This window comes from Tympanuchus pallidicinctus, unplaced genomic scaffold, assembly GCF_026119805.1.
Source record: "Tympanuchus pallidicinctus isolate F22 unplaced genomic scaffold, pur_lepc_1.0 scaffold31, whole genome shotgun sequence".
NCBI lineage: Eukaryota > Metazoa > Chordata > Aves > Galliformes > Phasianidae > Tympanuchus > Tympanuchus pallidicinctus.
This window is the reverse complement of record NW_026294749.1, coordinates 3574963-3587376: the sequence shown is the minus strand read 5'-3', so window position 1 is coordinate 3587376 and position 12414 is coordinate 3574963. Positions and strand designations below refer to the sequence as shown.

The following is a 12414-nucleotide window of genomic DNA, read 5'->3' as shown; positions in this document are numbered from 1 at the left end:
TGGGGGGAAAAATAAGTGGTAGAGCCTGAAGATCCCACCAACGTTACATGAAAGAATGGAAGTGGCACCTGATTTAAATATATATATTTATGTATCCTGTCCTCTTAATTTCATATAACTAAGTTGTGGCTCAACAAAGCACAGATTGACAATGAAGAATGACTTTGAGAAACACAAACACCCAAACTGGGAAAGCCCAAAGAGCGTGGCATTAGGGACAGTCTTCTACTGACAGAGGAGGAGATGTTTTGCTTTGGAAGTTCAGATCTGGTCGTACTTAAGCAGACAGAGGGAGAAGCCTCGTGTCCCCAAGAAGTCTGTACAGTGTGTATTGTGTGGGCATTGATTTTTGTTGTTTCTCTTGAGCCAGATTAGTCAACAGTCATCCTCTGTTGAGCTCTTCAAAACCTTGTGCTTTTTCTTCTGCTTTGACTTTTTCAGTGCTTAAGGTTTAGCATGGGCTCGATTATAGACTTTACAACACTGTCTTATCTGCTTTAGTTGTTCTGAATTATTTTCTTCCCATTTAATCCTTTCCAGAATCTTGCTACAAAAATCACTTTGACCTTGCTCTTTGAGATTAAGTACCACCATTTTTATTGCTTTCTTTTTTAAGATAGCCCTGATCCGTTGTGAGCCTGCTGTGTGCTTCTGTCTTGCAAATATTAATTTGACCAATTTCCTCTTTTGCTGTGCTGTTATGATTCTGTGGGCCTCATGCTGCATGGATGCTGGGGAGAATGGATATTATCAGGTATAAGGAGGCTAGTGCCATAATATCCTGCTGAAGTACAGTCATTAAGTACAACGAAATACCTTTCATTTCTTTTCTCAGAAACGTTCCCTGTAGTTACAGCAGATAGGTGACCAGGAGTGACCTGTGAGCAGTGAGCAGCATGACTATTTGCATTTAAATAGTGTTTCTTTGGTTTATTATTTTTATGACACTGTTTTCCAGTAACAGCAGATAAACACATCTTTTGTTTTGCTTATAATTTAGAGTTGGTCTATCTCGTTTCTCTGTAGTGGTTTGCTTTTTTCTCCTTTTTCCTCCTCTCTGTCTTGCATCTCTTGAAGGGATTACTGTTCAGTGAGCAAAGCAGAGGCCAGGGCAGTGCAGTGTGGGCAGCTGAGGACACTGGGCTGATTGCCCATGCACAAAGGGAATGGAAGCAGGGTGCTGAATGGGGCCCTGCTGCTGTGGAGCACGCTGGAAAGCAGCAGTAGAAGTCTTTGCCCTAAAAAACAGTTGTGATTTGCACTCCTGGGATGCAACGTTTTTGTAATTCTGCTGTGGTTTCTGCTTGCAGCAGGCTTCCTGCCCTCCTGGTTATCTCACTGCTCTTGTATCTTAGAATCATTCAGGCTAGAAAAGATCTCTAGTCCAAACTGCCAACCTGTCCCCACCGTGCCCACTAACCCTGTTCTCAGTGCCACATCTTGAACACCTCCAGGAATGGTGACTTCACTACTTCCCATAGCTTGGGAACAGTGCTTCTGTTGCATCCTAGGTAGGAAGGAGTTCACTTTCAGTCTCTGAGCTAATGATATTTTGGAACTGAGCAGTGTCTTGTTTTATCCTACACCAAGGAGAGTATCAGATGCAGTATTTGAGAGGTTTGTGTGTTATTACAGGATTGGAAATAGAAATTGTCTTGCAGTTAGCTCAGCAGTTTAAGGACGCGACACAGCTTTAGTTTTGAAATGCAAAAAAGATGATGCTCAGGATTTTTTCCCTAAGGAAATGTCTTCAGCGTAGGGCATCTTTCAAAATGATTTCAAATATTTCAAACATGAGGGGGAGGAGGATGAACTGGCACAGTGCTATGAGCACTTGGCTTAAACACAGGTATCAGAAAAAAATGAGAGGATTCCCCCACAAATCAGGTTGGAACTCCAGTCCTTCCCAGTGGATTTCAGATGTGTGTTACAGAAATGCACAAATTCTAACACAACTCAGGGACCTTCCATGAGCATGGTGCTGCCCGTGAGTATTTAGAAGTCAGCAGAATCCTGAAGATCTTCACAACATTTTGCTTGCTAGGACCACATTCCATACTGCCTGCTTTCTAGATAACGTTCTCACGTGCGGGAAGGCTGTTGTCTAAAGGGACTTTTGGGCAGTTCTTCAGCCTTAAGGCAGTGGTTGCTGAGGGAAGCCTGGAAGAAGAGCAAAACCTGGGGTGGAATTCAGGCAGGCAGTTGTGCTTCTTGTAACTTGCACTAGTGTAACCATCAGCAGTATCCTACTCTCCAGAACATCCCTGAGATATCAGTAGTTCACTAAGCTGCTCCTTCTCTTTGTCATCATTGAAAGAATAGAATCAGTAAGGTTAGAAGAGGCAACTAAGATCATCTGGTTCAAACTATCAACCCATGCCACTAACCGTGCCCCTCAGTGCCACATCCATGCATTTCCTGAATACCTCCAGGGACAGTGGAGGTATTCGTTACTTCCCTGGGCAACCCATTCCAGTGCTTTACTACTCCTTCTTACAAGACATTTTTCCAAACACCAAACCTGAATCTCTCTTGGTGCAACTTAAGGCCATTAACTCTCCTATCACTATTCTATTAATCCTATCACTAGTTACCAAATAATTTGGTTCATTTTCTTTGTTTCAGAGCTGGAAAAGGAGATCACTAGGAGATCGAAGAAAGTCTGCATTATCAAAGTGGTGGGAACCAGGAACCTGTGGAAAAACATTGTGGTATTGTGTGTGAACTCGTAAGTCTCGTATTGTGTTTCTGTTTGAGTATTTTATAGTTGGTGAACTGAAAGCAACAATGGGAAATGATAGGGGCTCTCTAGTGAGGGAATTTTAGCTTGAACCTCTGGTAAAAACCATGGAGAAGTACCAGCTGTTGCAGGGAAACTATTTTATGTGGTAAAGTGGAGGAAATGGTCATTTCAGATGGCAGCACCAATAGTCATGCTGCAAGTACACTGCCATCAGAACTGTTCTGACAGATCTCAGACAGCCACACGCTTACACTTGCAAACATCTGCTGCTGACATCCTGGAGGGGATTTTTGAAATCATTAATACCACAGGAGCACAAGCCTGAGTTGTTTACAGCTGATACAGCTGTGTCACAGAGGAAGATGTTGCTTACCAGCAAACTCCCTTGTACAACAGTGCCCTTGATGTGGCCTCAAAAAGAAACTGTAAAGTTGTTTCAAATCTCTCTAATCAAGAATAGAGCAATGCAATCCCTGTGTCCTGAAGCTTCAGCTAGTATGTGATTATGTGTGCAAAGTGAGGCCTCTGCCTGAGAATTTTGCTGGTTACAGTCTCTGAGACCTGTCCAAAATTGAGCACTCTGTTTAAAGCAAATGGATAGGCTGTAGATTTAGCCTCTAATGAAATCCAGCTTATAGAGAGGATATTTTCTAATTTTTCTAGAATGCCCATTTGAATTTGGTTCTGAGATTTTTTCAGTGGGAAGTGGGAGCAGACTGGACATCTGCACATCCTCTGTTCTCCTTAGGAAGTCTGCAGTGCTCTTGTGGCTTTTTCTTCCCCAGTTTGTGGCCCCACTCTGCAGCCATTGTCCCCGCTAACAGGGGCATGAACCAGTCTTAACACAGAGAAGACAGCTGCTGAAAGGCATGCAGTTTCTGCATTGGTTGTGGAACCAACTCTCTTTTTAGGGCTTTACATTCCTCTTTGCCATCTATCAGTATTTGGCCTGGTTCTGAAGCAGTGTTTTGTTCTTAGGCTAAGCAAGCATATTGAATAACCAGAGTTAGCTGTTGTATACTCAGTGAATATACAGATGTTATAATTATGAAATACAAGAGAGTTTAGCTAAGCATGTTATTACACCAAAGAAAGAATAGAGTGCTTACCCTTATGCTAAACTCACTGTAAAACTCCAAAGGAGGGATCTCCAGGGAAGAGATCCTTCCCCACTGGTAGTCAGCTCTTAAATGGGATCTAGGAGAAGTGCAGCCAGGCTCCACCGCTTCCAGCAGCACAGGAGAATTGCCTTTACCTGTGCTCTCAGGGCTGATTCATTGCTCACCTTGGGTGATCAATCACAAGTTCAGGCTGTGATTCAGCAGTTCCCATACAGCTGTATGTGGAAATACGGGGGAATTCTCCCTTTCACCCACACCATTTCTAGTGACACGTATTTGGAGATTCCCTAACCCAGAACTAGGGAGCCCACAGAGTGACCTAGAGCAATATGGAGTATTGAGTATGGAGTATGGAGGCTGTTTGCCATCCGTATGGAGTGTGCAGCTGATGTGTGTTTAAGGAAATTGCTTTCATGTTTGTCTTTACGAGGTGGGAAAAAATAAATCTTAAGTTCTGTTGGTTCTGTTGCATGGGGCTGTACTAAGTTTTAGTGGTGTGGATGAGGCACGGAGGATGAACCTTTCTCAGGTAGTAGTGAGTTATCAAGGCAGATAAATGTCTTCAGTTTCAGCAAGATAACTGAGCAATTCGTGGGGAAGCAGACTGGGTAGCAAAGCACAGATGATAAGGTAATCTAGTTTATTGGTTACGGCCTAAATATCAACCTTAGCAAGCATGTGTGCATGTAAGCAGGAGAAAGGGAGAAGATAGAAGCTGGTTAATGCTGCTCCATTATTAAAAAATGGAGGAGGAGATGGTTGGACTAGATGATCTTATAGGTCGTTTCCAACCTGTGATTCTGTGATGCTATGATTCTATGATTTTTCTAGTTAATATTTCACTTAGAAGGATGTGTTGTCTAGACACCCAAAGCAGGTGACATTCCTCTATAATGGCAGGTAACTGCATAGCTGCTTGTTGGGGGGAGGAGTGCAGTGCTGGAGGAAGTATTCTTGAACTCTGGTGTTGATTCACAAGGTAGCAAGAAAAATTCCCTAGGCTCCGAATAGTCACGCGCTCAGCAATTGTGTATTCCCCAGCTGTTTCTATGCTTAAATACCCAGTTTACACTGACAATGCTTCAAGTTGCTGACACTCAGGAGGATAGAGGTGTATCAGTATAATGCACCTGCCATTCATTTTTGGAGACCTGCCTCTGCAGCTGTGAGGCACCATCAATTTGACATGAGCGTGCAGCAGGTTTGTCAGGTGTAGGTGCTGGGGCAGAAGGCCCTTCCCTGCAGGAGTACTGCTGCTGCCCTGGGGTTGTTGAGTTGAGAGCATCAGCCTCCTGCCAAAGCCGTGCTGGTGCAGTGCAGCATGGCACCACACGCTGTGACGTGTGGGCTTCTCACAGTGATTTCTCTGCCTCCAGCCTCCCTGCTCTCCCTTCCTTGTCTTCTTTATTTTTTCTTTCTTGCATTGAGAGGAAAGGACAGGGAGAAGAGGAATATAACAGTGCAACGAGATGTGGAAGATTGGCATCGTGAAGAACCTTCTAAAAGGAAAGAGATTGCTCTAATGTGATACATGTGTGTAGGCTGAACTAGGGGTTATTATTTCATCATAGTAATAATCATTGAAGAACGATGTGTGGCTTTGAAAGCTTATTTCTAAGGGGTTTTCAGTTGTAACAGGCTAATGGGGGGGTGAGATGCCATCCGTAGTATGATGCAGTGCCGTGGGCAGGAGGGTCTTTCTGGAAGAGGTTTTTGTATTGTGCGTGTTTTGCTGCCCAAGCACACGGGTTGCTTTGTCACAGCAGTGCTGGTTGAGTGGGGTCAGCAGTTGGATATGTTGGAAATAGTTCGAGGAGGGGTTCCAAAATGTGTTGGGAAAACCAGTCACAGAATCTTAGAGTCACAGAATATCCCAAGTTGGAAGAGACCATAAGGATCATTGAGTTGGTACTAAGAGTCCTTACAAAGTTTATCATATCCTGATCTTGACCAAAAGCTTTGCAAATAAAGGCAGTAGATTGCAAATCTCTGCTTGAATAAGGATTTTTTTTTAATGATTTTTAGTGATGTCTTATTTTAATGATAGCACCTGGAAAGCTAACTAGAAATGGGTCTTTTTGCAGTCGGCGTTGTATTCTTGCAGCAGAAATGCTTCCCATGTGAATATGTTCCTGTGCTGAGTTACATTGCAGTACGTGGTCCTGATCTCTGGCTGTCCTTTCCCTAGGCTGACTGGCTACGGCATTCACCACTGTTTTGCAAAAAGCATGATGGGGCACGAAGCAAAGATGACGATTACCCAGAACTTCTATGCAGACTACTATACCATGGCTGGGATTGCGCTGGCATCCTGCCTGGCCATGTGCCCCGTGGTTGGGTTCCTGGGGAGGAGAGGAGGGCTCCTGCTCTTCATGATCCTTACAGCTCTGGCATCGCTTCTTCAGCTGGGCCTTCTGAACTGTGAGTTGGAGATGCGCTTCTCAGGACCGCGGGAGGCTGAGTGTGGCACGTAGGGGTAAAAAGGTCACAGCAGTTGATGGTGGAAAGTCTGACAGCCAAGTAGCTGTGTGGGAACGTGGCTGATTGCTATGCCATGTGATCTGCTGACCGTGATAGCAGAAGTGTCACTTACAGTATATTTTGGCTCCCTTTTATCAGTTAAAGTAGAACATCATTAGGTGCTCATAGGAGTCTCCTTTTTGATGTTTCCTTGCACTGGGCAGGTACAGAGATTTACACTCTGCCGGAGTTAACAGTTCACTCTCAAATGTTGGATGAAGGTTCTCCATGTTTTGTTTTTTTTTAATGGGAGGGGAGAATTGGTTTTAGCATGTTCATAGAGTTGATGGAAAATGTTATGCAGTTTAGGTCGATTCCCCCCCACCTCCAAGGATCTTTGGATAAAGGACCAGGGAATGGTTCCATTACCTTTCTCAGATTTGATGTGCAGTACACCTGCTTATCTTCAGCAGCTGAATTTATCTAAGGATTCTCCAACCAATTGTTGCCTTAGATTCATTAAGAAGAGGAACTGTGTTCTGGATGAGTCCCAGTGGTGAAGCTCATTGAGTGTTGGTGGTGCTTCTAGTTCTGTCACGTAAAGACAAGCAAACAAAATGTATTTATTTCAGTGAAATGTGCTTTGGGAAAAGAGCTGTGTAAGGGCTTGGGATGGAAGGAACCTTCCCACTTGTGTCTTCTTTCTACATGGCCTCTAAAAGAAGCAGAAGTTAAAGCAATAGGTGTATGTATTCTGCCTAATCTGGCCATCTTGCTACTTCCAAGTAATGTGAGGGTAGCAGTGAAACACAGCTGAGGAGCCCTACTTCTGCTGTGGCACGTGTGCAAGATCTACGTGTATATGTAGGTATGATTTAGGAGGTGATGCAGCTTGTCAGAGCGATTGTTCCTTTCAAAAGCAAGAGTCTCTCCCCCTCCTCTGGCTGCTATTGGGAGACCGAGACGTGCCTCTGGACAAACTGGAATTGTGACAAACACGAGAACACTGGTTGTGGCTGTTTTCCACTTCTAAGTTTAGAAATGACTTCAGAGCTTTAATGAGAGAGGGTTTTTGCATTGAGGATGGAAAGATTTTTACATTCCCGCATGTTGAGGGGGAGCCCTTGGCCAGCAAGTGTTGCCCATATTTATAGACTGTGTTTCCTGAAAGTGTTGACCAAGTCAACCTTTCGTGAACACACTATTTGTGGAAGTGGGAAGGGGGAACAGTGAATATCTTTCAGGACATTGAGGAGGCTCCAATGTTGCTCTCCACTTAGTACAGATGTTCACATTTCCTTTGAGCTCACTTACTGTGCCCAAAAGCATCAGCTGAAAGGGGAGAAGCTCTGTGCCTCATCTCATGTTCTGAAGTACTGTGACATGCAGATGCACAGTGTGTGTGTGTGTGTGTGTGTGTGTGTGTGTTCTCCCAAAACTCCAGGTTCTTGTGATGGTGTCCAGCAGGGTCTCTACAATACATTCGTCTTTATTTCTAAGGGCATCATATATTTGTGGAGGCTGCCAAGGTAATAAACGTAATTGCTTTGTAGAGAGAAGGTACACTGGAGCCATTAAAATCTGGTTTCAGTTTTTCAGCAACAACAAGGGCTGATGGTGGGGAACCATCCTGTAAGAATTGCTAGAACCTTTTCCATGATGGGTCTGTGTGGTTTTGTGGGCACAGCAGCCCAGAGAAGCTGTGGTGCCCCATCCCTGGAGGCTCAAGCCCAGGTTGGATGGGGCCCTGGCAGCCTGAGCTGGTGGGGGGCAGCCCTGCCCACAGCAAGGGTTTGGAGCTGAGTGGGCCCGTCCAACCCACACCATTCTGTGACACCAAGTTGCTAAAATCTAAAAACAGCCACAGACCCTAGGTGTTTTCTGCTGTGCTGACACGTGGACTTCAGTAGATGCCCTGTTCCTGTAGACTGTCCCTTCTTTCCTTCCCCTATTTCTTTGTGAAAAGAGGAGTGAAAGGCAGCCTTGAGCTTTGGAGCAGCTTGTCTTTTCCTGCTCTAGACCATACCCCACTTCTTCCCCAAAACTTCTGGACAGCATTTGGAGAGAAGCAGTGACCCTACCAAATATTGTATCTGTTACAGCTTTATGTTTCAGCTTAGCATAATTTGGGTGTAATTAGCAAATGAAATGGGAATTGCAGAAGTGGGGAGAGGGACTGTATCCATCAGCAGCAGGCATTGAGGCTCATCCTGCTTAGTCCTTGCTCCAGACCCTAGGTTGTCCCTTACATTGCTGCCAAAGGAGGAGGTCGCTCACCACACAGTGATGCTGACACTGAGAGCTTTGCTTTCCAAGCACAGCCTGCATTGGCCATCTGCTTGGGGCTGCAGAGTAGGGACAGTTTCTCTTCTCCTTCTTTGTTAACAAGAAAGAGGCCTTTGTGTTAGCTCAGCAGTAATTCTGGTTCTCTTCAAAATGCTTTGCCTCTGTTATTGTCACCATTTCATTAGCATTTATTTGGCTGTAGCTGGCACGTCGCATCAGGGGGCTGTGGGACAGGAGGAGTGCGTGGGGCTGAGGGAGGCATGCGTGGCTTGCCTTGTCTTTTTTACTCTGGATGAGTTGCATGAGTAACAACAGTACATTCTTGTTTTCTCTCCCTCTCTTATTTTTATCATATTGTAACTTCGTGATGTTGGATGCAGTGATTGGAAAATACAGTCAACTTCCAGACTCAGGTACGGTTTACATACATGTCTGCAATGTGCAGGAAGCCCTGGTGTGCAAAGCTTTGCACACAGAGCCCTGGTGTGCAAAGCACTGCGCTCACACCCCTGTCTGCCAGCAGGATTTGTCTTCTCCTACAGACTTGGTGTGCATAGCAGAAAGGGCTTAGCCCTCAGCAGGCTGTGGGAATCATTCAGTACACTGCAGAAGTTGTGACCTAAGGACTTACATACTTTTTGCTCTCCCAAGAGCTGATATTTTCAGCAAGAACGTAAGTGGGTGGTCATCCATTGGATCCAACACAGTGAGGTCACGCTGAGTTGGAACAGTCTGCAGACCCATCACTCGCAGGGCATTGGCAGGTGTAATGGAAGTGGGAGCACTTCTGTTTTCCTCCCCTGCTGTCCCACGAGCCTCTCCAGCACCCAGGGCTTTGAGCTGTAGGTGCTGCAAGCTGATGAACACCGCCTGCATCTGCCTGTCTGTCAGATTTGGGAGGGCAGTGTCTGGTGCCTAAAAGGCTGCCCAAATAGGTGGGGCTTTTTTTTGGTCTTCAGCTTTTTTGTGGTGGCTGAGCACAAACAATGTAGAGATCACTGCCATTTTTGGCATGACATTACAATGTTTTTTCATCCGTGTTTATGTCTTGGATGCTTGGGAAAGAATTTTATAAATACCTGTTTTAAATTAGCTTTACAGAAATGACTCAAATCCTTATTTAGGGAGAATGAGTAACGTAGACCTGTTTTCTTGTTTTCCTACTTGGAGATTTGGCCTCATTCTCTCTTTTCATGCACATCCTTGTCTTGACAGGTATGAGTGACAGTGTCAAAGACAAGTTCTCCACCGCATTTTCCATTGTGGGGATGTTTTCTTCGCATGCCGTTGGAAGTCTCAGCGTATTCTTCTGTGCTGAAATCACACCCACAGTAATAAGGTGAGACACCAGGGCCGCTCACCTTAATGGGCAGGGAAGAAATTAAACTCATTTTCTTGATAACTGGCTGTGTAAGTTAACGTATAGTACGGGCTGGGGGGGAAGTCTCCCATGATTGGAGACCACACAGTAATTTCCGAGCGGCTTTTTAATCGCTGCAGTCTGTCTGTCTAAGTAAATGCCTGTCTGAGGATAGAGTGGCTTTGTTTCAGATGGCTCCACCTCATACCCCATCGTGGTGATGTTCAGCAGGCTAGTCATCACGTGAACTGCATTTGTTCACAGCACTGTATGGTCTAAATTACTTAGCTGAAGCGGATTCTGTAGTTTCGCACCATTTTGTTACTCTGCTTACCCTGCTGGATTTGTGCAAGTGGTAACTGTGTGAGCCCACAGCTGGGTATAAGATAGATTTACACAGGTGTGCAGAGAAGGACAGCTGCAGTCAGTTCCCTGCTTCCATAGGGTGAGTTAATCCTACTATAGGAGTGGTTCAGTGGAGAGGAGATGCTGCAGTATGCAGTGTTCAGTGCTGCAGGAGTACACAGGTACTCTGAGGATCTGCAGCCTCGCCTACAGTACCACTCTGTTTTGCCTTTACTGCAGAATCATACTCTACTTCTTTGCCATTTTTCTCTTTGCCCGGAGGTCTACCTTAGCCAAGGCTCAGTGTTTCTCTGAAGGAGAGCGCTGTCATGCTGGGCGGTAGTAGAACTCAGGCAGATGATCTCTGGAGAGCCTTGTGTCAATTGTCTGTATCTGTGGCTCATGTACCATTTTATTTATTCAGCGTTATCTTTCCCGGCACGAAGTTTGTGCTTGTGTGTTCTGGGTAATGCTTTCAGCAGTGCCACGGCGATTCAGGAGGCCGCTCTGATTCCCATTGAATTTCGTAGGAATGTAGGTCATACGAATGGGAGGGAGAGGGAAGCGGGGAGGAGGAGGTTCTGAGCTTCCCTCTTCCCCTCCAATTACTCGTTTTTCAATAACTTTGTAAAAGCATTATAACAGAACTGTCAGATTTACCAGTCCCTTCAGTCCACAGCCTGCTCTTCTAAGCTCTGTGACTTTGTGAATGTATTTTACAGATAATATTATTCCCACAGGGAAGGGCAGCGTGAGAGGAGATTGCACAGCGGCCCAAAACACTAGCAGCTATATATTTATGTGCCTGTCAGTTGTTTGGTCTCTTTATGCCTCTTTAATTTCTCCTCATCTCTGTTTGAAAGGCATGCAGATAAGGAATTGGCCGAGTCCTTTAGAACGGAATCTGCCAAGTGGGATCAGATATGCAGTGTGAACCTAGCAACCTTTTCCTTAAATTGCTCATGTTGTAACAGAGAGGGGGACAAATTCCTGTCTGGGAACCAAAGTTCTGCTTCCCCTGGCTCTGCTGGGTGACACCAGGCAAGTGACAATAGCTGGATGTACCTCAGGGTCCCTGTTTATAAATAGGGATGATGATACTCTGCAGCTCTTTGCAGTCCTACCATTGCAAACCTGTTGCTGACATCTGGTTGGAGCTGTAATTATGCTGTGGCTCTCAGGGCAGTCTGTAAACATGTCTTGGGTGGAAGTACAGTTAAGCCGTGTCTTGCACTGTGGTGGGCTCTGGCCTCATTGCCTCTTTTCCAGAATACCACTGGTATTCTGATGTCCCTTAGTGTTTCAGAGCATCATACTGTGCATTTTATTGAATCTTGAGGAGCCCTGTGGAAAAGAGAAGTAGTGAGAGGCTGGGGCTGTCTCTGAGGTTTCTCTGGTCAAAGGGTTTATTTATAACAGGGACTTTCAGCTACTGATTCTGAGCATCAGATAACACTGGTAGTCCATTTCCAGTAATCCTGATGAGATTACCACCATGGATTTCACAGCTCCTCAGCATGAATGGGCTGAGGAAAGTGTGGTGTCGTCTCCCTGTCCTCTGTGTCACTGACGAGTGGAGAAGAGGCCTGGACCAGGAGTTCTCTTGGTGTCCTGCTTTTGTCTCCACCCCAGGCACAGAAATGAAGCATGGGCAGTGATGGCTGTGTTAGGAGCTTTATCCAGCAACAGATGTCTGAAGCTGAGTTTCCAGCAGGGTATGGTGCTGTTTACTTGGATCTAGACCCCAGGCTGGTCTTTTCAAAGGTGTCTAAACTCCAGCCTGAAGCTGAGCCTCCAGTAGGCTGTTCATGTAAGAAGAAGGCTGGGAAAAGCTACAGGAGTGTTCAGGGGCTGACTTTAGAAGCAGCTGAGCAAACAGGATAAAGTCCTAATAAGCAGTTGGTTCTGAGGACAGACGGCCCACTCAAAATAGGATGATGGTGCTCTGTGCAAAGCTGAGAAGGGTGAGTCCTTCCACTTAGGCTCAGCCGGGCTCAGGCCAAGAGCACAGGGAAGGATGTTGTGCTGCGTTCCGATGGACGCTGCCTGCACAGGGCAGCCGTTTGGTACACAGGCCCTGTCAGGACAGAGCAGGGCTG

At 45.6% G+C, this 12414-nt stretch overlaps 1 protein-coding gene across 2 annotated transcripts in view; it reads left to right on the top strand.

Moving 5' to 3' along the window:
• The window catches only part of SLC22A23 (solute carrier family 22 member 23), a 97656-nt gene that overhangs the window by 78988 nt on the left and 6254 nt on the right, over positions 1–12414 (top strand). For both annotated transcript variants that reach the window (XM_052697580.1, XM_052697579.1), the window contains 4 exons: positions 2626–2728; positions 6053–6285; positions 8991–9023; positions 9826–9949. In XM_052697580.1, the coding sequence (XP_052553540.1) occupies positions 2626–2728; positions 6053–6285; positions 8991–9023; positions 9826–9949 (493 nt within the window). The remainder of the gene's footprint in view (positions 1–2625; positions 2729–6052; positions 6286–8990; positions 9024–9825; positions 9950–12414) is intronic.